At 33.1% G+C, this 26749-nt stretch overlaps 1 protein-coding gene across 5 annotated transcripts in view; it reads left to right on the top strand.

Moving 5' to 3' along the window:
- The window catches only part of DPP10 (dipeptidyl peptidase like 10), a 1281550-nt gene that overhangs the window by 824698 nt on the left and 430103 nt on the right, over nucleotides 1-26749 (top strand). For all 5 annotated transcript variants that reach the window (XM_077861455.1, XM_077861454.1, XM_077861453.1 and 2 more), the window contains one exon: nucleotides 21270-21365. In XM_077861455.1, coding sequence (XP_077717581.1) covers nucleotides 21270-21365 — 96 coding nt within the window. The remainder of the gene's footprint in view (nucleotides 1-21269; nucleotides 21366-26749) is intronic.

Below are 26749 nucleotides of genomic sequence, written 5' to 3'. Positions count from 1 at the left end.
TACTCACTTGTAAACATCAACATCAACCAAGATGCAAATTGTTTATTTTGTTGAATTAAAAAAAGGAGATATGTTGTATTGATAGGCATAAGCTAAATTGTCTCTGCTTGTTTTCCCAAGAACAGCACAGATGAACCCATTTGAATATAATATTACCCAGGCATAATCAGGTTGCCAAAGTGAAAACAATGACAGATTCTAACAGTTACCCCCTGGATAACATGGCTTATTGTTGCTTTCCTAGTAGATTTCTCTCTCATGTTGAATGAAAAATAATTTTCTCTGACATCAATAAGTAGGAGTGTTATATTTTTGTCTTTGCTTTACAGTTACATTTACATTTAAGTGAAATCTGATTACTTATTCTCATCTTTTTGTGTTGTCTAATCAGATAAATACTGGATTTAGTTTATATTCTTGGTTTTATAAGTCAGAAAACAATCTGTTTTAATAAGTAACATTTATTAGCTGCTTATTACAAGTTAGATATTGTGCTAAGTGCTTTGCACACACCATTTTATGTATCCTTACAACACTAATGTGAAATAGATACTGTTAATTTATGCATATTCTACATTATTCAGTTGAGTCGTGCAAGTTAAAGTAAATTATCTGTCACAGAACTGGAACATGGAAAAGCTGGATCACTATTTCAGGGCTTTTTGACTCTAGCATATGTCTTAACCCTTGAAATATAGGGCAAGATATATCATTGCACCCATGGAAAATATGGTTAAGAAACATGTCAAAAAAATGAGCTCTGCTTCATTCTGACCCTGATAGTTTTAATAAGTGAGTTGATTTTTTCTTCTTTAAACGGGATGTATAACAGAGAAGGAATAAGCTGAGGTACATAAAGGATAAATGGGAAAGGAGTGGCAGCAGTGGGCATTTGAAAATTATGCATATAAATTCTGTATGAATTTTTATTTCAGCTATTATGTTTTTTTGAAACCTTATATACCCATGATAAAATATAAGGACACACTTACTTTTCTAAACCACATCGTACAAAAATTATTTATATTTCACTGTACAGCTTTAAATATTTTGTCATATTTTTTCTTTGAAATATAAATTTAAAAAAATATGAGAGCCTGGTCTCTAAAAATCGGGGGCGAGGGCGGGGTGAACCAAGGCAGCTTGACCCTTGAGATCAAAGTTTCCTTAAAAGTGGGAGTTGAATTCAACTGTCTGTCCTCCTGCCAGAAGAAAGAAGAAAGCTTTTAACATACATTTGTCCCCAGTGTTTGTGGGAATGGGGTATTTTAGTATGCAGTGATTTTCCAGGAAATTTTTCATCCAGTTCCTTGTCTTTGAACTGTAACTTAAGGCATCCCATTCTGGAGTTCATTCATTAGGTGTAAGAGGAGACTCTATCTGTAAAAACAAATGAAAGAAAGACAAAAAACTTAATTAAATAGCTCTTTAAACTAAATAATATCCTACTTTCTGCCATTGTTCTGGAAAATGAAATTTTAGCGGGAACAATTTCAATGAACGTTCATTGCTTTGGCCTGTTTTCTACAATATTTCTCTTGGTCTTGGTCTAAGATTATTCTACGGAGTGTAAAGCCCAGTTGAATAAACTCTAGAAAAACTGGAATCATTTACATGAGACTTGGGAAACATCTTTATTTATACAGAAGACTCTTTCTTAAATTTGTGCCTCACAATTTGCTTTTGCATATGGGATAACATATCTGCAATCCTAGATTCAGAGCTTACCTTGTTTCTCCTGGGGCATCACCTGTGATTATATAACAAGGAAGAAGAACAGTAAATTTACTTTTTTATATAGAGTATAGTTCAACATTTACGAGTCTAGTTACTCTGATCACCTTATCTTTTCCAATCATATTCATTATCTTTATTCTCTGACTCAAAGCTCTGTGTTGAGAACAATTTTCATCTTATTAAAATGCAATTCACAGAGGACCTGGCTGATCCAGGCAGTAGAGCATGCAACTCTTAATCTCAGGGTCATGAGTTTAAGCCCCATGTTGGACATGGAGCCTACTAAAAACATGAAATTTTAAAGTAATGATCAAGTGTACATTTAGTATATTCACTACCTCTAGTTGCAAAGTATTTGTGTCATCCCAAAAAGAAACTTATGCCCTGTCACTCCCAGTTAATACCCATTCTCCTCTTTCTCCTGGCAATCACCAGTTTGCTCTTGGACTCTACAGATTTGCCTATGTAAATATTTCATGTAAGTGTGACCAAACAATATGTGAAAGTTTTGTGTCTGACTTTTTTGACTTGATATAATGTTATAGAGATTCATACATATTGTTGGATCTTAGTACTTCATTCCTTTTTCTTGCTAAATAGTATTCCATTGTACATATGTACCACAGTTTGTCTATCCTTATATCCACTGATGGAAATTTGGGTTGGTTTCACCTTTTGGCTATTGAGAATAATGCTATTATCAACGTGTGTACCTGTATTTTTGAGTCCTATTTTTCCATGTTTAGGGGTATATAACTAGGAATAGAAAGAAAAAAGAATCATAGTTTTTTTTTTTTTTTAATCATATGTTTTTTGAGGAAAAGCCAAACTATTTTGCATAGCACTGGAACCATCTCACATTTCCAACAGCAATATACATGTATTCTAGTTACTCTACATTCTCCCCAACACATGTTACTATTTTTTTTTTTTTTTTAATGATAGTCATCCAAGAGATGTGAAGTCATCTCATTTGGCTTTTATTTGCATTTCCATAATGTTAGTGATGTTGAGCATCTTCTCATGTGCTTATTGGCCATTTGTATATCTTCTTTGAAGAAACATCTATTTAAGTCCTTTGCTAATGTTTTAATTGGGTTGTTGGTTTCACTGTTGTTGAGTTGTACAAGTTCTATATTCTAGATATAATCTCCTGCCAGATATATGGTTTTCACATACTTTCTGCTATTCTGTAGATTGTCTTCACTTTTTTGATAGTGACCTTTGATGCACAAATTTCTTAATTTGGATGGAGTACAGTTTATTTTGCTGTGGTTTCTCATACTTTTAGTATCATATCTAAGAATCCATTGCTAAATCCAAGTCCTAAGGATTTACCAGTATGTTTTTTTAAAGAGAGTTATAGTTTTGCCATATCTGTTTTAGATCATTGATTGAATTTGGTTTAATTTTGTTATATGCTGTGAGGTAAGGAATCCAACTCCAGTTTTCTTTTTTAAAGATTTTATTTATTTATTTATTCACGAGACACACAGAGAGAAAGGCAGAAACACAGGCAGAGGGAGAAGCAGGCTTCACGCAGGAAGTCCCACGTGGGACTCGATCCCGGGTCTCCAGGATTAGGCCCTGGGCTGAAGGCGGCGCTAAACCACTGAGCCACCCAGGCTGCCCACCAACTCCAGTTTTTATATAACTTAGGTTTCTATTACCATCATTTGTTGAAAAGACTATTTCCATTTTATGGTTTTTCAACCTTGTTGATTATCATGGATCACATATACTATGGATTTATTTAAGGATATGTAATTTTCATATATTGCTCTATGTATCTATCCTTGTGCCAGCATCACACTATTTTGGTTACTGTAGCTTTGTGTAAGTTTTGAAATGAGAAAGTATGAATGATCAAACTTTTTAAAATATTGTTTTACTATTTAGAGCGCCTTGCAATTCCATATGAATTCAAAGATCAGCTTTTTAATTTTTGCAAAAATAGGCAGTTGGGGTTTTGATAATGGTTGCATTGAATATGTGGAATCACTTTGGGTAATATTGCTGTCTTAAAAGTATTAGTCTTCCAAGTGATAAACACAAATTGTCCTTCTATTTATTTATGTCTATGATTTATTTCAGTAATACTGGAATTTCTTTTCAGTTTTAAACATACAAGTCTTAAAAAAAATAAAAAAAAATAAACATACAAGTCTTTAATTCTTGGTGAAACTTATTCTAAGTATTTTATTCTTTTGGGTGTTACAATAAAGATAATTGTTTTTTTTTCAGTATCCCTTATTTTTGGATTGTTCAATACTGTTGTATATAAATACAACAAATTGTCAAGTGTAGGTTGTATATCCTTTAAACTGTACTGAATTCACTTATTAGGTCTAGTAGTTATTGAAGATTCTTTGGGCTTTTCTATGAATATAGTTTTATTTATTCCTTTCTAAATTCACTTCCTTTTATTTCTTTATCTTACCTAATTATTCTGGCTAGCTTCTAGTATCGTGTTGAATAGCAGTGGTGAAAATGAGATCCTTTTCTCATTTCTGATCATAGCAGTAAAGCTTTCAGTTTTTCACCATGGACTATTGTCTTAGTGTTCTTAATAGATGACCTATTGAGCAGGTTGAGAAAGTTTCCTTCTATTCCTGGATTATTTTTAAAAGAATGCTTTTATAAGTAAAGAGTGATGGATTTTGCTAAATGCATTTTATCATCAATTGGGATGAATATGTGTTTCTCTTTCTCTCTTTTCTATTAATGTGTTGTTATTTTGGTTGATTTTCTTTTGTTGAACTACACTTACTATTTCTAGGGTAATTCTCTGTCCTTAATGGTGCATAATCCTTTTGATATGCTGACAGATTTGACTTATTAACTAAAAACAACCAAGAAAACATTCTGCCATTCTCTGCTAGTATTGCATTGAGTATTTTTGCACTTATATTTATAAGGAATATTGATAAGTGGTCTTTTCTTGTGTTATCTTTATCTAGATTTAGATCAGGATAATTCTAACTTTATAGAATGAATCAACAAGTGTTCCCTCTTTTTTTGGTCTTTGGAAGAGTTTGAGAAGCATTAGTGTTAATTTTTTTAATGTTTTGTAGAATTCACAAGCAAAGCCATATGCTCCTGTATATTTCTTTATTGGAAAGTTTTTCATTACTAATTTAATTTCTTTTTTTTAATTAAATTTTGTTACCTGTTATAAGTCTATGCAGAGTTTCTGTTTCCTATTAGGTCTGTCTGGTAGTTTGTGTGTTTCTAGAAATATGCCCATTTTATCTAGGTTATCTAATTTGTTGGCATACAGTTGTTGATTGTATTTTATAGCAATCCTTTTCATTTCTGTAAAATTTGTGGTAATGTTCTCAGTTCTGTATCTGATTTATTACTTGCATGTTCTTTTTTTTATTCTTAGCTAAAGGTTTGTCAATTTTGTTTATCCTTTTAAATAAACAACTTTTGATTTTGTTGAATCTCTCCATTCTTTTGCTCTTTTTTCCTACTTTATAGATAAAGCTAAGTTACTGATTTCATTTCTTTCTTTTTTAATGGAGATGTTAATAGCTATTAAAAATCCTTTAAGTAATGCTTTCATTGCATCCCATAAGTTTTCATATGCTGCCTTCTCATTTTCATTTGCTCCAATGTATTTCCAAATTTCCCTTGTGATGTCTTCCTTGAAATATTTCCTCTTAATAGTGTGTTGTTTAATTTCCTTATATAGATGAATTGTCTAGTTTTCTGTTGCTTATTTCTACCTCCATTCCAGGGTATTCAGAGAAGACACTTTGAATGATTGGTATTTTCAACTTATTGAGACCTTTTCTGTGGATTAAGATATGTTGTATCTTGGAGAGTATTTCATGTACTTGAAAAGAATGTATTCTACTGTGTTTGGGTGGAATGTTTTATATATAAAATATATACACACATGTGTATATGTGTGTGTGTTTGTATGGGTATGTATATATCTGTCTACATATACATATATAAAATGTCTCCTTATTAATAGCGTTGTTCAAGTCCTATATTTTTTTATTAATCTTCAGTCTAAATGTATCATACATCTGGAAAGTGAGCAATTGAAGTCTCCAAATACTTTCAAAGACCTATTTCTTCATTTGCATTGATGTTGGATTCATAGAATTTGTGATTCTGTTGTTTGGTGCAGGTAAAACTATTCTTGCTATATCTTTTGGGGACAATGATTTTCAATACATAATATCTTTATTTGCCTCATAACAATTTTTAACTTATTTTTTTCTTAGATTATAATATAGTCACCTCTGTTCTCTTTTCGTTACTATTTCTATGGAATATATTTATCCATCTGTTCACCCTCAACTGATTTGTATCTTTGGATCTAAAATGAATATATCTTTTAAAAAAATATAAAATCCATTCTGCCATTCTCTGTCTTTTTGTATAGAGAATTTAATGTAGGATGCCTGGGTGGCTCAGCAGCTGAGCATCTGCCTTTGGCTCCGGACATGATCCTGGGGTCCTGGGATCAAGTCCTACATTTGGTTCCCTGTGAGGAGCCTGTTTATCTCTCTGCCTATGTCTGCCTTTCTCTATCTGTGTCTCTCGTGAATAAATAAAATCTTTAAAAAAAGAAAAAGTTTAGCTTTACATTTACATTTAAAGTAATTTACATTTAAAGTAATTATAATAAAGGATTTACTTCTAACATTTTGCCATTTATCTTCTTTTTTTTATTTTTTTATTTTTATTTTTAAAAAAATTTTTTTTTTTAATTTTTATTTATTTATGATAGTCACAGAGAGAGAGAGAGAGGCAGAGACACAGGCAGAGGGAGAAGCAGGCTCCATGCACCGGGAGCCCGACGTGGGATTCGATCCCGGGTCTCTAGGATCGCGCCCTGGGCCAAAGGCAGGCGCCAAACCGCTGCGCCACCCAGGGATCCCTGCCATTTATCTTCTATATGTATCTTTTCTGTTTCTCAAGGTCCTCTGATACTGCTTTCTTTTGTCTTTAATTGATTTTTGTAGTTTACTTTTTTTTTTCTATTTGTGTGTGTATATGTGTTAGATTTTCTTATGATTACTGTATTACTATTAACATCCTAAATTTACATCAACTTATTTTGTATGTGTTTTTTAGGGAGAGCGGAACGGCAGAGAGAGGGAATCCTCAAGCAGACTCCCTACTAAGTGCAGAGCCTGACATGGGGATCAATCTCATAGCTTTGAGATCATGACCTGAGCCAAAATCAAGAGTCAGATACTTAACTGACTGAGCGACCCAGGCTCCTCTATAACAACCTAATTTGAACTGATGCCAGTGCAACTTCAATGCCTTTTATGTAATCTTGCCCTTCCTTATATTAGTTTTGTTGCAAATTATATCTTCTATATTATGCACACCCTTTAATAGAGATTTTTAATTATTTCTTTATGCATTTATCTTTTAAATCATATAAGAAATATACAGAGGAATCCCAAACCAAATATATAATAATACTGGCTTTTCTTTTTACCTATATAGTTATTTTCACTAGAGTTCTTAATTTTATTTCACTTGATTTTAAGTTACTGCTGTCATTTTACTTTATCACAAAGAACACCCTTTAACGTTTGCCAGAGGTCAGACTTACTTGTAACAAAGCTTCTCTACTTTTGTTAATCTTGGAATGTTTTAGTTTCTCCTTCAATTTTGAAGGATGGTTTTGCTGAATATAGAATTTTTGGTTGACAGCTTTTTTCTTTCAGCACTTTTATAATGCCATTCATCTTCTTCTGGCCTCATAGTTTTTTATAAGAAATCTGCTGTTAAACCTATTGAAGATTCCCTAACTCTAGGTTGATTGTCTCTTGTTGCTTTCAAGATTGTATATTTGTCCTTAGCTTGTGGCAATTTGATTACAATGTTTCTCAGCCTGGTTTTCTCTGTGTTTATCCTTCTTGGATATTTTTGAGTTTCTTGACCTGTAAATGCATGTCTTTTGTCAAGTATTGCAGGTGTTTGGCCAGTAGTTCTTCAAATATTTTTTTTCCTGTCCTTTCTTTTCTTTTACTTTGGAACTTCCTTTGCTCATACGTTAATATGCTTAATGATATTAAACATGTCTCTTAGGTTTTGTTTTTCTTTCTATTTTCCTCTTTTTGTTCCCCAAGGCAGGTGATTTCAGTTAACCTAAATTCTAATTCATTGGTTTTTTTTCTTCTGCCTCTTCAAATCTACTATTTGGACCTTCTAGTGAATTTTATTTCCCATTGTAGTACATTTTAGCTCTAGAACATATGTAGATTTTTTAGTCTATCTCTGAGTGCCTGGGTAGCTCAGTGGTTGAACATTAGCCTTCGGCTCAGATCGTGATCCCAGGGTCCTGGGATCGAGTCCTGCATCAGGCTCCCCACAGGGAGCCTGCTTCTCATTCTGCCTGTGTCTCTGCCTCTCTTTCTGTGTGTGTCTCTTGTGAATAAATATATAAAATCTTTTAAAATAATCTATCTCTTTAATGTTATTCTTTGCTGTTCTCATGGTTTCCTTAAACTCTTTGTCCGTGATTTCCTTTAGTTCTGTGAGTATATTTAAGACAGTTGATTTAAAGTCTTTGTCTAATAAGTAACTTGCCTGTGCTTCCTCAATGGCAGTTTCTGTTAATCTCTTCTGTCAGTAGACCATAATGTCTTGATTCTTTCCATGCTTTAAATTTTGTATTGAAAACTGTACATTTTGAATGCAGCAATATGGATCACTTGCTATTGGATTCTTCTTCCTCTTTAGAGCATGTTTTTTATTGTTTGCTGTAAGCTAAAGTTGTTTCTGTTGTTGTTTGGTTGACTTTTCTCATATATCTTGAAACATAATTTTTTGTCAAGTGTCGTCTCTGAAGTTTCTTTTCCTTTAGCTTGTATTCAGTTAGTGTTTTTGCAAAGAATTCCTTGAATGTTAGGAGCCAACAAACACTCCCATTTTTTTTTTCAGATGAGTTCTGTGCTGAGGCACTTGTTTACCACTTAGCCAGGGAATTGGCAACCCTGCCCTAGCCTTCGCTTCCTGTTTTCACTAAGCCTGAAGTTCAGCTGGAAGTGAAAACTTAGGGTCTTCTCAGTTCTTTTCTGAACATGCAACCTGGTCTGGGCATGCATGTGGTTTTCTGAATTTCCCGGTATATATGAAGGCACTTTGGATGCCTGATTTCTCAAAGAAAAGCTCTCCTCAGCTTTTCATCTCAAGCTTAAGTGCTCTATTTTATGCCTTACTATACCTTTATTTCCCAAGTGGCTGTTTCATTTGCCTTGCAATGTTTTTCAGAATATCTACTGATTTTCTTTGCAGAGTATTCTGGGTCAGGTGTTAAGAAAAATAAGTGCCTCATGACAGTCCTTTGGTAGCTCCAGATAGGAAAGAGAAGGCAAACACAAGTTTTTTTGAGATAAAGTCGATTCTGCTTCCTCCAGAGCCCAGTGACCAGGGTCCCATTCTTTAAATGTAGGCTGTTGACTTGAAGATCACCACAGATCAGGGAGGGGATTGGAGTAATGGCAAATAAAAGTGGCACAAAGCTTTTCTACTGTTTTTAAGTTACGTTTTTCTTGAGTCAGTGTTTGCTAGATTGTTGTAAACCTTTGACTGGTTTCCAGAGTTCTGATGAATTTTATTCTGACAGTTTTGCTTGCTTTTTGATGTTTCTGTGGAGAAACAGTCTCTTGGAGCTGCCTATGCCTCCATGTTCATTGATATTACTCTGATATCTGACAAACTTTTCTGCTGTAATTTGCATGTGCATTGGCCTCTGTCTGTGATTAACATGAATTCTTTATTATATTTGAAACCTCAAGCATAGGATTTATGTCTTTACCATCTACACAATTCCCTAGGCTTATAATACCATGCATAATATTTTATAATCAGTTCATACTGGGTTTCCAGTAAAATCTGACCAGTGACAGATTTATCCAATTATTCACTCTTGAATTAAAAAGTAGAGAATGTAACAGAAGTATTTTGTGAAAGTTCATGAGAATGAATATAATAATAATCGAGTATGGTCATTAAATCTGATGAAACAAATCTGATGAAATAAATGATGATGTTGTCAAAAATAAAATCCACATGTATAGAGACCTAGAATATTATTTACTATAAATTTAGCAGTTTGAAATATAAAAATAATAAAATACACAATGATGTATATACAGTAGAGCTTAGTGTAGGATATTCTAACAGATTTTTGAGAACCCCAAAAATAGTTTTTGGGCATATCAGTTGTATCTGTCCTCATTTACTGGATTAGAAATTAAAATATAATTTCCAAGACTTTTTCTAAAATGTTTCTTAATCACTTAAAATGACAATATTAAAACTATATGTGTAAATATACATAACATGTAATAAAATAGTGATATTTTCAAAAGAAAAATGAAGTACAAACAACATTATTTTATATATTGTTTGCAAATCTATTTAATGTCTAGATAAATAGAGGATATCAGAACTCTCATATGTGCTCCTGTGTTAATTCTTTTGCAGTAGGTTGTTTTGGTTGATATATCTGAAAGAATCATAGTCTCATAATTTTATGTAGTTAGAAATGGAAGATGTGTTTTGATGTTTTTTTCATGTAATTGTCCTTCCTTAATCCTCCTTATAAACTTAGCAAGTGATTTATTCTCAAGCTAGTTGCCATGTGGAATCTGAAAATATGTCAGTGAATTATCAATACTTTGCTACATTAAAACCAACAGGTCCACCTTTTTAAAAAGATCTCTTACCTATGTGTGATTCTGTAATATTGTGCCTTGGCCATTTGCAAAATATTGGTTCACTGCATTATGCTAATTTTCTAATTGTTGGTGGACTTTATTGTACAACATAAAAACAAAACAAAAACATAGTTAACATCACTGATGGTACACTACTTAAAAGTCTCACTAGGGATCCCTGGGTGGCGCAGCGGTTTGGTGCCTGCCTTTGGCCCAGGGCGTGATCCTGGAGACCCGGGATCGAATCCCACATCGGGCTCCTGGTGCATGGAGCCTGCTTCTCCCTCTGCCTATGTCTCTGCCTCTGTCCCTCTCTCTGTGTGTGACTATCATAAATAAATAAAAATTAAAAAAAAAAGTCTCACTAGATGAGTTTGCGGGGGCTGGGGGGCACCTGGTTGGCTCATTCGGTAGAACATGTGACTCTTAATTTCAGGATTGTGAGTTCAAGCCCCATGTTTGGTGTAGAGACTGCTTAAAAATAAAATGTTAAAAAAAGTTTTCAATAGTTGTTCAAGAGCTATACACTGCAAACCTGGGCTTTAGAATAATAAGGGTAGGAAACAAAAATTTGCTCAGGGTAACGTAATTGAAACAAATGGTATACCGGAGGGAGGAACTTAAACAAAGTTGTAGAAGAACTCAAAGGCTCAAAGTAGAACCAGAGCACTTTAAGGTTAAAAAAAAATAAGAAAAAAGACATAACTACAAAGTGTGCCTGCATGTGTCTGCATCATCGCATAATTTTCTCACAATGTGAAAAGCCTTTGTGCATGTACAGTTCTCATATTTAACTTTTCTACTCAAATTCAGGAGATGTTAATTTAAAAAGGTCTCAAAAAGAGGTTTCAGAATGATTAGCATTTTGAATAATCGACTAATTTGACTAATTAAACCTATGAGTAAATCCTAAAGCTCTTGATTTATTTATTCAAGAGATGACAAGTTTGAGGTAGAACTTAATAACTCCTTCAGAACCTGAAAATACATTCTTTATTTGATGAGCACTTAGAATCTGCTGAAAACAAGGAGAAGGTTGTACAAAATACAACAGAAACCAGGGGGATTTTAGAGATGCAAGCTACTTCATAGGCCATCATGTGTGTATGTGTGTGTATGTGCATGCCAGTGTGTGTGCATAGTATTTCCAATATAATTTTATATGGAGAAGCCAAAAATATATTAAAGCAGAGCTGTTCTGACTGTGGAGTTCTGACCACATAACCCTGGTCCTTCCTCTTCTGATTTCTGTCCTGAGAGAGCTTATAGGAGTTTCTAGAAGATAGCTGGCAATGGTGTAATTTGGTCCAGGCTTTTCTCTCTACAAGAGAAAACTGGTACCTAAGTAGACTAAGTGATAGTGTCATAGGCATATATGCTAGTTAAGAGTTGAACTAGCACTTGCATATGACCTTCTAGCTCCAATGACTATTACTCAGCATTATTGGTTATCCTTCTTTGAGGATAGAGAATGGGAGAATAGGTGCATAATTGTGTCTGTGTGTGGGGGGAGGGAGGACCTTAGAGAAGATGAAAGTATCATTGGAGGTAAATTTCATGTAATCCATATTTCATTATTTCATAGTCGATGTAAAATTCCTAAAAACTCTCCCCATGTATGGTGAAAAAGGGGCAGTATGGGAAAGGGGAAGAAGGAGGCACATAAATAAATACAGAATAACTATTTTTGCCAGATGTCCTGTTCAATTCTATTTAGTATAGACACAGCTTTGGTCATATTTTCGTAGCTTTTCACATAGCTTATTTTTAATATGCATTTTTTATAATTAAAATATGGCTTTCAGTGTGAAAGCTATTTGAGAAATACACTTAAGAAGGAACAAATGTTCAGTGGAAGATAATCTGATTTAGGGAATACATTCAATTAGAAGAGTATATATTAGTAGACTTTATAAGATATTGGGTTAATCTCAATCAAGAGTAGTTCTAGGTGAAAGAAGTGATGAGGAATTAGCTGACCTCTTTGTTCAAGAAACTTAGATATTGCCACAAGATATTGGAGTAAGAAAAGGCAAAGAAAGAGATACAGAAGTAAATTCCCAGCATTCCAGAAGGAACAAAGGTAGTTTTCTGGGACTATAAAACAGATGTTATGTGATGCACTAATTCTTTTTGTGCTTTTGCATGAATGGCTGAATGGTTGTTCACAGCAATACTAAGTGACAAGCTGCTTGAAGTTTCCTTCATTGAAAAGAATAAAAAATTATTATTTGTTGATTCATGTTTTTGACCTTATGGATTCAACATAGTCAATTGTCCTTCCAAAAAGAGACTTTTGAATGAATTTTACATTTTACCCTTTTTTTTTCGTTAATTATAAGAAGAAACTCAATACTGAGCTTCTGGTAGGGTAAATCTGAGAATGTACATATTGAAACATCTTGACTTAAGGAAACAACTATGAAAGAGGAGGAAAGTCCAGAAGAATAAAAAAAAAGAAACTTTTCTTTGTGGTTCTGAAATTATAAAATTTAATGCTACTTCATATTGACATATATTTTAGTGTTTTAATCAAAATGATGATAATGACTAACTTTAAGTGAACCAAATGTTTTGCCTAATGATTTCCATATATTTGCTCATTTATTTTAAAAAAGGAATAGGGGGGGCACCTGGGTGGCTCAGTCAATTAAGCATCCAACTCTTGATTTCAGCTCAGATCATGATCTCAGGGTGTGAGATCAAGCTCTACAACCAGCTCCACACAGTCGGGGTGGAGTCTGCTTGAGATTATTTTTCCTTTCCCTCTCATACTCATGCTTACTCATGCTTTCTCTAAATCAATCAACCACACCTTTATAAAAATGTCCAACTCCATAGTCATTATTCTTCACTAAATATTGGGTAACATGTCTCTAGTTATTTTGCAACTACATATGAGATACCTCTCTGACGTGTGTATATATGTGAGTGCATATCCATGCGTGAAAGTCTAAAAACCTATAATAACTAATAGTTGCTGATAAAAGCCTAGGTATTTGTTAAGCAAAGGGTCCCTATGATTATAGTTATAATAATGAAGAGCATCACAAAAATCTAATGAGATGTACAATATGACAAACATCATAAGAGGATAGGGGAAAAGAGTAGTTGGGGGTTGGGTAAAATAGGTAAAGAGGAGTGGGAGAAATAGGCCGCTAGTTATGGTATGAAAAAGTCCTAGGAATAAAAAGCACAGCATAAGGAATACAGTCAATGATACTGTTATAGGGATGTAAAGGGACAGATGGTAGCTACACTTGCTGTGAACATAGTATAATACATAAGCCTGTCAAGTCACTAAGTTATACATCTGAAACTTATGTAACACTGTAGGTCAACTATATTAAAAAAAAAAAGAATTGGAAACAGAGTAATCATTCATTAAATAGTTACAAAATACAGAATCTTAGCTAAAACATTCAGCTTTGGCAATATGAATTCAGTGCTACAACTGACATTAAATAATTCATTCCATGTTCTTTTTTCTGCTCTAGTCTGTCTTTTAAGATCATAGACTGTTACTGGTATTTGCGTGCTTTCTTCCAAAAATCCAATCTTGCTTTTAAATGGCCTTTTGAAATAAGTTGACTGCATAATCTTAGAAGAAAAAAGAAAATGCTTTAGTATTGAACCGAAGAAAAACTAATTTATGACTTTCAGTTCTTGGTTTCTCTTTATAGAAACTAATTGTGTTACTTTGTATCTAGTTTACTCTTGACATCACAGGTTCAGAAATATTTCTTTTAATTTAAATCCTATTTGAAATAATTTCCTGTTAACACACTAATAAGAAATATCTAATCAGGTACTTAGAATTTCCCGCAAGAAGTACAAAACTGTTTCCCCTTTCTGTTCATGTGATTCTCTTTTCTCTTCCAATAGCCACCATACCACCACCTCCATTTCCAACTGCAATGTTTAAATCTCTAATTTTACAGATTGTTCTCATTTTCTACATTTAGTGTCACTGTAGACTACTCTTGTAGCACATTTCCATTTTAAACATTGGTGAGTTTTTAAAATTCATTGAAATGATAACACCCCTGCCACCCCTTTTTGTATAATAGTCATGGATAAATTCCAGACCTATGCAAAATATTTGTTGTTTGTGTATTTCCTAACCAGTCAACAGACCATAAAGTTTTTATTATCTAACAGCTGAAGCATTAGTTCCCTTCTTATTTTCCATCATTTTTCCCCATCCTTTTCTTTCACTGGAATGCTGAAACACTTACAACAGACCAAATGTCAACATTTATGTCATTTGAGATCAGATACACAATCCCAAATTCTCTTTGTTAATTTATCACCTAGGAAATGAATAAAGATTTGTTAATTACCAGTTAAAGAATTTTATAGTTCATAATGTAAATTTTAAGAATGAAAGCACATATTATTGGAACAGGGGGGAAAATCACAAGATTTCTATATCTATTTTTTTATTTTTTAAATTGCTTTTTATTCATTTTATCTTATTTTAGAGAGGGAGAGAAGGGCCAAAACCAAGATTGGGGGTGTAACCAACTGAGCTTCCTGGATGGGCACTCCAAGAGAGGTTGGATATTAAGTCTAAGTATTATTTTGCTATATTAGGGAATAGGTAGTGTTTCAGAATTTCCTCTTAGGAAGATTTATAATAAATGCACTTTACTAAGGGGGTCATCTCTAAAAATTATTCACATTCTGTTACCAATTCTCTTTGATATACCTTTTTTGTGTTCAATGTAAATTATTTGGGATGAATGAATGGTGTCCGTGATTCTTTATTGTCAAGTAAAGCCTTCATGTTAAAATACAGAGAAAATTGTTAAAAATGTATCAAATAAGATTTCTCCAGATTAAAAATAAAAGATTTGGGCAGCCTGGGTGGCTCAGCGGTTTAGCATCGCCTTCAGCCCAGGGCCTGATCCTGGAGACCCAGGATCGAGTCCCACATCAGGCTCCTGCATGGAGCCTGCTTCTCTCTCTCTGCCTGTGTCTCTGCCTTTCTGTGTGTGTGTGTCTCTCATGAATAAATAAATAAAATATTTAAAAAAAATAAAAGATTTCTCCAGATGATTCTAATATAAATTAAGTTTCTATGTAATTAGGTTCTAAAGTATGTTATAAATGTTTGCTGATGGGATGTGATGGGGAATGCTCCTGAAGTGGTGACATGAAATAGCACCCAGCAGTGAGCAGAGGTTTAATTTGGAATTTTGCTGACATGTTGCAGGTAATTTTCTTGTAGAAAACATACAAACAGCTCTACTTCTTAGTGAGTGCTGTGACATCACTCTGAAAAATGAAAAGGGCAATGGCAATGGTATTTTTTTGGTCAAATTGGACCAGAAAGAAATGCTAATAAGGTCTGGAGAGGGTATGCTGAATAGCCAAATTTCAATTTGGGAAAGGGATCTTGTGGCTAAAAGAGAGTAAGAATATTCTTAAAATGATGTTTATAGAATTGTACATTGTTTTTCATTGATGTAATTGGTATAGTCTTAAAGAAGATGACGAGAGAAAACTTATTTTGAGAGACAGAAGAGCTTAATAATTCAGAGAGGTAGAGGTTCCAGCCTCAGTCTTGCCTGTTACTATCCACCTAATCTTTGTCACATTTAACCTTGCTGGGGCTTTTTCCCCTGTGGAGTGAAAATACTAGTACCCAATATGGTTTGGAAGGCATTTTTTTTTTGGAAGGCATTTTTGAAAATGGAAGATTAATTGCAAAGAATAAGCACCCCCAAAAGATTATGAAGAGATTTGAAGAGACAGGAGATAGAGGCTGGAAGCCAACTTGGGAGGGTATTAAATGAGAAGCTTATTTATTCATTCTATGTAGGCAGAAGTCTTTATTCCAGGACCGAAAAATTCAGGAGACCTCAGGGATAGTGCCCAGCGGCTAAGGTAAATTTAAAGAAAGGAATGAAAAAAAAATAAATGGAAAAAGGAAAGAAGAAAGGAATGAAGTATATAGCTCATTCTCTCAGTAATGATTGAAACCAGAGAAATCAGAGTCACACACATACACACATGTCTGATTATTGCTTGAAAGGAAGATTAACTACAATAATTTGAATTACTTTGATGAGTTGACTTTAAAATCAATTCCAGGTACAATTGTATTAAAAGAAAAAGTCTTTTTTTTTTTTAAATAAGTTACTACAAGTCACAGGAAAAGTTAAAATATATTTAATATAAATATTAAAATAATTAGCGATCAGTATGATACAAATTAAAAAAAAAATAGATTGTGTCATTTTTTTCATCAACACAGATATAAACATTTAAGTAAATATTTTTGCATATTAATCTAAGAGTATACAATAATAATAATGCACCTGACCAATTGGGCTTGGTTATAAAGATAGAAGTTGACCAGAAATAGGAAGTCTCATTTATATACTTTTTATATTAGTTCATTAAAGGAGGAAAAATATGTTCACATGAGAGAATCTGGAATTGCATTATGATATAGTAATAATTTCAAATAAAAATTCTGACATAGGAGTAAAAAAATATTGCTTACAAATGATAGACATTCCTTACCAAAATTCTAGAAAAAATATCTTATCGTATAATGAAATATTAAAGATGGTGCCATTGTAAAAGAAAAGGATAGGTGTGTCATTACCACCGCTATTTTTCAACATTGTTTTTGACATCCAACATAATGGAATAATTCACTAAGATGAACTAAATGCTTTTTAACAAATGATGCTGGAGCAATTGGGAATCTAGTAGAATAAAACTTAAGTAAGATATGAATCTCAAACTAATCTTTAAACCACATATAAAAAGTACTTCAAAATGCCTCAAAATGTAAATTATAAAACTAGGATCCTGTTAGAAAAACACAGAGAAAATCTTCAGGATCTTCTAATAGGTGAAGGATTCTTCGCTTTGACAGCAAAAGTATGATTTGTAAAAGGAAAAATTGATAAACTGGACCACAATGATTTAAAAAACTTTTTCTCTGGAAACATCCCTTTGAAAAGACAAGATGGAGACTATGAGGGAAATATTCTCCTATTAGTTATTAGGGAAATGTAAATTATAACCACAATGGTATATCAGGACATTGATATCAGAATAGCTAAATTAAAACACACACACACACACACACACACCAAATTGTGGCAAGAATGCAGAGAAACGTGATCATTTATATATTGCTCTTGAAAATGCAAAATGATAGAACTACTCCAGAAAAAGCTCTGACATTTTCTTGCAAAACTAAACATATACTTACCATATGACTCAGCAGTTGCACACTTTGGCATTTATCCCAAGGGAAGAATAATTTATGTTCAAACAAAGCCTGTCAATAATGCTTATAGAAGCAATAGTCATAATAACTTAAAACTACAAAGGACAACACAGATATAGTTCAACAAATAAAAGGTGTAAAAAACTGTGGTGCATTCATGCCCTGTAATATTACCCAACACTAAAAAAGAAACAGAGTATCGATATACTCAACAACTTAGGTGGATCTCAGAGAGATGTTGAGTGAAAAATGCCCATTTCCAAAGGTTGCATATTGTATTATCCTTTTTACATAGTGTTCTTGAAATAACAAAATAACAGAGATGGAAAGTAGATTAATGTTTTCTAGTGATTGCAGAGGGAGGCTATTATAAAAGTTCCTATCACCAGGATAGAACTCTTCTCTACCTTGACTGTTGCTGGTCATATATGATAAAATTGCATAGAACCAAACATACTCCCATACACATGCACAAATGAGTACCTGTAAAATTAAAATCTAAATAACTCTGAGTGTATAAATATTAATTCCTTTTTGTGATATTATGCAAGGTGTTGCATGTACTTAAGAGAAACTGGATGAAATATGTAAAGGATTTTCTCTCTTTTCACAACTGCATATGAAACTGCAAATAACTTAAACATATATATGTAATATTTAATATTGAAATAAGAATGAGAAATATTCTGTTCAAGGTAATGATAAACTGTATACAAGAAGGATTAAATCTAATAGGAAAAGTAAGGGCTCTATATGAAAAATAAAAGATGTGATATAATAAATGTACATAAAATGTGACTGGTATAAATAGTTCTGAATGAAAAGCTTCAATATTACAAAATGGTTAAAGTTTTCAAATTTGCTGTGCATATGTAGTACAATTTTAATAAGATTCTCCATTTGGTAGGTTGAAATATGATTTTAATGCCTATATAAAGGAAGATATGTTTGTAATATTTGAAATATCATTTGAATTTGAAATATTTGAAAATAAGATTATTTGGTATGTGTACTTGCCTTATAAGGTACTTTTTATATTAACATCTATATCTATATTTGTATTATAAAAGATGTAGTAATAAAATATGTGTAAGCATCTGTATCATAAAAGATACAGTAGATAAAATATGTGGAAATTACTTAGAAACAAAAAGAATATAAAAAAAATAGGTGTGTGTATATATATGTGTGTATATATATATATATATATATATATATATATAGTTTCTTTTTTTAAGATTTTATTCATTTATTTGAGAGAGAGCACAGGGGGAGGAGCAGAGGGATGGGGGGAATAATCTCAAGCAGACTCAGTCCTGAATGCGGAGCCTGATGTAGGGATCAATCTTGTGACCCTGAAATCATGACCTGAAGTGAATTCCAAAGTAGGGTACTTAACTGACTGCGCCACTCAGGTGCCCTGGTTTAGACAAATGTATGATGACTTGTATCCACCATTATAGATCATACAGTGTGGTTTTACTGCTCTAGACATCCTCTGCACTCCACCCATCCGTTCTTCCTCGCCCTCCCCCACCCTGTCCACAATCCCTGGCAACCACTGATATGTTTAGAGTCTTCATAGTTTGCCTTTTTCAGAATATGACATAATTGGAATCACATGATGTATAGATTTTTCAAATTGTCTTCTTTTACCTAGTAACAGGCATTTGAGTTTCCTCTATTTGTTTTCATCCTTGATAGTTCTTTTTTTTTTCTAAATATTTTATTTATTTATTCATGAGAGACACAGAGCGAGAGAGAGAGAGAGAGAGAGAGAGAGAGAGAGAGGCAGAGACACAGGCAGAGGGAGAAGCAGGCTCCATTCAGGGAGCCTGACGTAGGACTTGATCCCAGGTCTCCAGGATCAGGCCCTGGACCAAAGGTGGCACTAAACTGTTGAGCCACCCGGGCTGCCCTGATAGTTTATTTTTTATCACTACATGATAGTCCATCATCTGGATATATCACAGTTTTTTTATTGATTCACCTCCTGAGGGACATGTTGGTTTTTTCCAAGTTTTGACAGTTATGAATAAAGCTGCTATAAATGTTCATATATGTGGATATAGGTTTTCAACTCATTTGGGTAAATGCCACAAAGCCCAAATGCTGGATTTTATATTTAGTATTATGATTAACTACTTAACTGTCTTCCAAAGTTGCTATAGCACTTTGCATTCACTCCAGCAATGGATGAGAGTTGGTCATTTTATTTATAACTGAGAACTTCTCTGATGCCTTTTGCAAGATACTTCTCTTCCTTTCTTTGAACTTCTACAATACTCTGCATCTTCATTCTGACATTTGGCATATTCTTTCTTGCTTTGCAAGTGTGAAACCCTCAGGATAGATCATAGATAGGCCTCCAGCAACTTACAATATTTCATTTAAAATTTTGAAAACTAAAGGTCCAGTATTTGTTGAATGAATAAAGAAAGTTCATATTCTGATGTGTCAGACTATCAAATGGAGCATTTTGTTTTGAAAATCTATATATAATCACAATGTCCAATACTAGCCTTGGGATCATACAGTTCTTATTATCGCCATTAGTAAAAAATTTTCCAGGTGTTTCTTAGCAGTTATTTTGTGTGTTAAATATGTGGTTGATTCATGTGAAAGGAAATTGCATTTGAAATTATTGATTCTTTACCCCAGCTTTTTGGCTGGAAGAAACAAAGCTCCCACTGCAATAAGTGCTGAACTTTTAAAAAACAATATCTAATGAGGTTAGTATATATCTTTGACATTTTATTTCCAACCAAAGTGAAGGTCAGCACTGAGAGGTAACAAAGATGATTTTATACAGTAAATAAAAAGTGCCATTGAAAAGAAAATGAAATACTTCTAATATTCTATAGCCTCTTGTATCAAAAGCATGTTTGTTATACCTGATTTTGGTACCTAACCATAGTATCTTCCACTTCCTAGATTCTTGAGTTTAAAAGGAGAGTGCAACTAATTTTTATGTCAGGGACATATATAAATGTGTGCTTTTCATTAATATTCTGGATTTGTATTATTTGAATTCTTATACTTAACTCCTAAATCTATTTAGTATTTGTTTGGTGGTAATTGTTTGCTGGAACTTCGTATTCACTCTGCTTATTTGGTGAACTTACTTCTGAGTTGGGAAGTTTTCTTCATTATTTATATCAGGATCTTCAACTCTCTTTAGTGTTTATAACAAAAATACAAATTTAGCATTAGAAGAGTATGTCAAAGTTATTTTAGAAAGTAATGGACTAGATTATGGTTAATCTCTGAAAAATGCGTGGTACAATGCAGAACAGGAACTCTTCAACTGCTTTTATATTACATATTGCTCCATAGCAAGGGGTTGCTCTATTAAATTTGTGCTAGATGAAGACAATTATAGTATTTCAAATAACTTAATACCTTGAAAAAATTCATGAAGCAAAAAGCTTCAAATGTCAAAGACCATATGAAGATAACTGTATTGTTTTCTAGTTAACATAACTTTGAAAGAAAACATTCCAAATTTTATCTCATTAGTTTTAAAAACTAACATGAGATAAGTGCCTAATCTCAGATTTATTTTATTTTAGATGAACTTACAAATTCATCAGAAACTAGATTGTCTTTAGAAGACCTCTTCAGGAGAGATTTTGTGCTTCATGACCCTGATGCTCGATGGATCAATGGTATGTGCATGAATTTGTATGTGCTATATTTATTTTGAGTTCCATGTAATTAAAATTAAAGCAAATAATGATATTCATTAGTTAGTATTTTAATTGACATTGTGCTTCAACAATTACATGTAGCAATACACTATTTAATCAGAAATTAATATCTTGGCTCTTGTGAGATAAAACTAATTCCTAAGATAGATCATCAATCAAATTATTCTCCAAGTATTAGACACACTGTTCTATCTCGGCTATTCTTCACGATCACGAATTATGTGGCTTTAAGCATGGGTTAAATCTTAACATTTTTCTGGATAATTCTTCTTGCTGTGGAAGTATAGATTTTGGGAGCCTATATAAGCAAGTGCTTCAAATTAGGCAATCAGATGCGTTTTCTTTTCTCTTTTTGGCTTTTCTTTTTAAGCTTCAGTGCTACAAAGTGGGAAGAATCTTTACAAAGTTGAAATACTTGGATGTGGCATGGAAATATACTGCACTTTGTCCTTTTCTGGCTTGGCAAAAACATTGCCTCCTTTCCCTCGGGTTATTTCTGATTTTATTATCAAAAGTTCTAAAAAAGCATTTAGATTAAAAAAGAAACAACCAAAAATAAAAACCATTGAATATCTTCATGGACTGTGGTTTGTCTTAATGTGAGGTAATAGGGGACATTACTGCAAAATCTAGTCATGAGAAATATGTTGGTAAAAAGGAAGTCATGTATCCATTCCTTGAATATTCCAAATTGCCTGACCATACTAATCACTGTTGTTAGATAGCTGTTAATCTTTGCCCTTCACTTTATTTAGACATAATAACTTTGCTTGTTTGCAAGGCATGGAGTCAATTATTTGTATGACAGATAAAAAGAGCTTTGGCTTTTTATCTAATAAAGATCATCTCACATATAGTCCGTTCTTTCTTCTCTAATATTCTAATTAAGGGCATTTATGCCTGCAAATTAAATGATAATTTGTGGAAGCTATAAAAAGAATGTAACTTAGTTTGTGAGGGCAGAGGCCAAATCATACTTGTTTACCTAGCACTGATACAGTTCCTTGAGATCAGCAGGCACTCAAGATTTGAATAAATGAATGAATGCATTTAATTGAAGTCCAGTGTTATTATTTTTAGATAAACTCAAGTTACAGTTAAAATTGGCTGAAAGATGAGTGTGTATCATGGTGATGGTACATGATGGTATTATAGATAGAGAAAACAAGATAGCATTTTATTAAATCATTTGTATATTTATATTTTGAATTGTTCATAAATTTGAGACTTGCCATACTGTTGCTTTGCACTATGATTACTTTAGATGTACAGTATGTTTAGTTCAAATGAGCGCTATGGCTAAGGAAGGCTAAGAAAAACTTATATAATTACCAGATATTGCATGGACCTGTCACAAATCTTTCTCCTGCTTTTAATTTTAAAATCATTTTTGTACGTCCTAGTATTTCTATTTTGTATCAAAGGTGACATAAAAATTGTGGAAGAAACTCAGGGTCATTAGATTTGAACTGCTCAGGAACATTCTGTTTTATTTAGCATGATTTTGGCCAAACAGCAGAAACTAATGTAGTCTTTGACTTTGGAAAGCAACAAAAAAACATGGGCTTCATCTCCCTTCTCAGGTGAGCTTGGACTATTTAAAGAGGCATTTACTCCTGTGTATAACTGACTCTTTGATATTGAAGTGCCAAATGCCTGGACAGATACTTAAGCAGTGAACTGCATACTAAATTAAGCCACATTTCAATATCTAGGACACACATTCTACTTTAACACTTTAAAAGATACCGAAATAATATAATTGCAGTTAATCATTTTCATCATTGTTTTCATAATTTCTTTACCAATCATTGGTAAGTGATCTTGAGAGAATACCCCAGGACAAAGCTGCAGCCGTATTATAATACTCTAAGTAAAACCTAAGGCCTAAACATTTATAAAATAATTTGACATAAAAACAATTTTTTGAACAAGGTTAAACAAAATTTAAGCTTTCAGGTGCATGCAGTCTTTAAAAATACCACTGAAAAAATTGACTCACTGTCAGTAGATTGTGTGCACCAGGTTGCTTTTCATGCTTTTGAAGTAGAGGAATAGATTTGTGCTCATTCATTTCTCTTATCCAACTCAGATCTCCTTTCTGGCAATCACTAGATACTTGGCCTATTTACATATTCTTCACATAGCCAGAAAATACAGTGGGAACTATATGGATAAAATGTGTAACCTTGGCCTCATTATCACAGATTATATCTAAGGGTGAAAAGTGATCTTTTTCTTTATGAGATGTCTCATAGGTCATCTTACTATATAAGTGGCTTGAAGGAGTCAAAGCTGAGCTCATTTGAAGGCTTCATTTAATTCTTGGAGGTCACCTAGGAACACTTAATGCATTACTGATCAAGGAGAAGGAGGGAGTTGAGATGGCCCTGGCATGTCTAAGATGTAGCACAGCCATGTCGTTCATTATGCGGTTTCTCAACTAATATATCTGTGAATGTCATCGCAGCCTTGGATGGGTGCTCATGTTCATGGCTAGCTTAACAACTGCCTTCCCCCAAATCTGCTCATATCCTTGAAATCTCCATTTTTATAGCATCTTCTTCCTAGTTATGTCACCTTGAAACCTGGAAATCTGTCTTCGGTAACATTACTCATTTCCTCACATACATTTGATGATCAATCAATCATCAAAGAAAGACCTAACATTAATTGACAGCCTTCTGTGTTAAGTTTTGTGCTAGATGCTTTCTATACATTTTTCATGAATAGCATTTAAAGTTAAAATTATTAACCCCAGAAAACTGAGACTTCAGCAAAAAAGTGTATCCGAAAACACTGCTGATAAGAGATGGACTCTGGTTTACTCATTATGTAAATGTAAAAGTTACTGTTTTTCATTGTTCGGCTCTGAGATACCATTCTCAATCTCTAACATGTGCCAGCTACTTTAATAATCTCCTTGCTATAGATTTCATTGCTTTAATTATTTAATATTACAGTGATGTCCTTTCCTAGGTATATCCATATAATGTTTTACCTTATGTGGTCACTAAAAAAAAAAAAAAGATATATAAGCATTTTTATTGATAGGCTTATGAAATAAAAAGTGAACAAAGAGGTCTTCCAAACAGTGTTGATGGCGTGTGATATCACACTATCTATATTGTGTACCAGTGAATGTGTCCAGAGGGCTGGATTTGGACTTTTTTTTCATTTTGCCTATATATTTTTTCTAAATTTTCTTTACCAAAGAATATATTTATGTGACTTCTATAACTAATTATGAAAAAAAATGCACTCCCCCTTTTTTAGTCATATAGGTCTCCAACCAATCCCTCTATCAGTTCTTGTCAAATACAACTTTATAAGGTCCAGCTGAAAGGATTTATGTACTTCTCAAAAAACATCAGAAGAACCCCTTTGCCAGTTGTGACAAGTTCAACTCATTTCCCAAGATGATATCCAAAATAGATATGTAAATCGGGGTTTTTTAAAATTATGTGTGATACTATGACATATCGATATAGGAAAGTCACTAAAATGAGACAAACCAGGGCCTCTCAGCAATTTTTTAAAACCTACTAATGTTAGTGTTTTGTTTTATTTTGTTTTCATTTAAACTGAGGATGATAGTTCCCATATGTAGAAGCATAGTGAAAGTTAAATAACATAATATTTAAAAAGCAAATATAACAAAGGTAAAGGCAAAAAGAAAAAGGTAAGAAAATATGTAAGTAAAAAATGAAGATCTGAAGCCTTATACATCTTCAAATGGTTAGGATCCTGATAGCCACTTTTAGAGATTATGTAGACTGAGGGGGGCACCTGGCGGGTCATCACTTGGTATTATGCTATATGTTGGCAAATTGAACTCCAATAAAAAAGAGAGAGAGAGAGATTCTGTAGATACCGGATATTTCTTTGTAAATCCCCCTTTCATCCTGATGAACAGTATATGAGATATTGAATAGAAAATGAAAACCCATTGTTGTATTCTTCATGAAAAAAATAAAGCAAATGATGGAAATAATATCAATAATAAGAGAACTAATGATTGGGTGAATCAAACATGAAGCTTGTTTGTTATTTTTTGGCACTTTTATCATACTAGAATTTTTGTCTATCCATTCACTGTGTTGCAGAAGCTTTGGATATTTTTGTAGATAGAGAGCTAGTTACAATTCTGACAACATTCTCACTCCCAGCCCTTCCAGTCATAATTTTAACTCTTTTGTCTTACTTTTTATCTTCCAGAAAAAAATTTATAACCATCAATCAAAACGATAGAATTGAACTCAGGACTATGAGATTTCAGGGGATAATTTATATTTTTATTACAATATAATATATAAGGACAAAATGTTGTTAGTATATGTGCAAAAGTAGATATATAGTTAGATGATTTATCTTCATCTAGTTTTCCATCTATTTAATGGAATATTTTAAAGCTATAAAGTGATTTTGTGAAAGAAACAAACTAGAACAGATCAGAATAAAATGTGAAGCAAAAACAGTTGAATATAGAATTGCAGTCATGTAGAATTATGTGCACAGTACATTCATAGTTATGTTACGTGCATGTACACAATATAGATGCAAAGAACATGGTATCAGGATTAAATATGATAATATATCGGGATGCCTGGATAGCTCAGTGTTTGGGGACCTGCCTTCAGCTCAGGTCGTGATCCCAGGGTCTAGGATCAAGTCCCGCATCGGGCTTCCTGTGAGGAGCCTGCTTATCCCTCTGCCTATGTCTCTGTTTCTCCCTCTCAGTCTGTGTCTCTCACATGAAAAAAAAAAAATAAATCTTAAAAAAATATATGATAACATCTTAAGTAACTTTCTTTTTTTTTTGTTAAGTAACTTTCTGAAGGAGTGATTATGAGTTACTGTTTTAATTTTTCTCCTTTTTTGTCTGTATTTTGCAAATATGCAACAAATGTGTTGTTACTTCTTTAAGATATAAAAAAATTACTAAAATTCTTACTAAAATGTAAATACTTTCAGCTCACTAAATATTTATTTTGTCACTGTTTAGGGCACTTATTTATTATTTAAAAACAAATTAGATGGTGCCTGGAGGACTCAGTTAAACATCTGACTCTTGGTTTCAGCTCAGATCTTGATATTGAGTCCCATATCAGGATCTGTGCTCAGTGCAGAGTCTGCTTCAGATTCTCTCTCCCTCTCCCCTTTGCTTGTTCTCTCCCCCTCTCTCAAATAAATAAATAAAATCTTTTTTAAAAAAATTAAGAAAACAAGTCAGAGACATGATATAAAATGAGTGCCAGGGATATCTGACAGGGGCTGGGGAGTGTGGAGCCCTTAAAGATGTGAAGGAGGACACTAGAAATACAGTATCATCTAGGGAGACC

Source organism: Canis aureus, chromosome 20 (assembly GCF_053574225.1).
Source record: "Canis aureus isolate CA01 chromosome 20, VMU_Caureus_v.1.0, whole genome shotgun sequence".
Lineage (NCBI taxonomy): Eukaryota > Metazoa > Chordata > Mammalia > Carnivora > Canidae > Canis > Canis aureus.
Note: the sequence above shows the minus strand (reverse complement) of the source record. Positions and strands in the feature narration are given on the sequence as shown.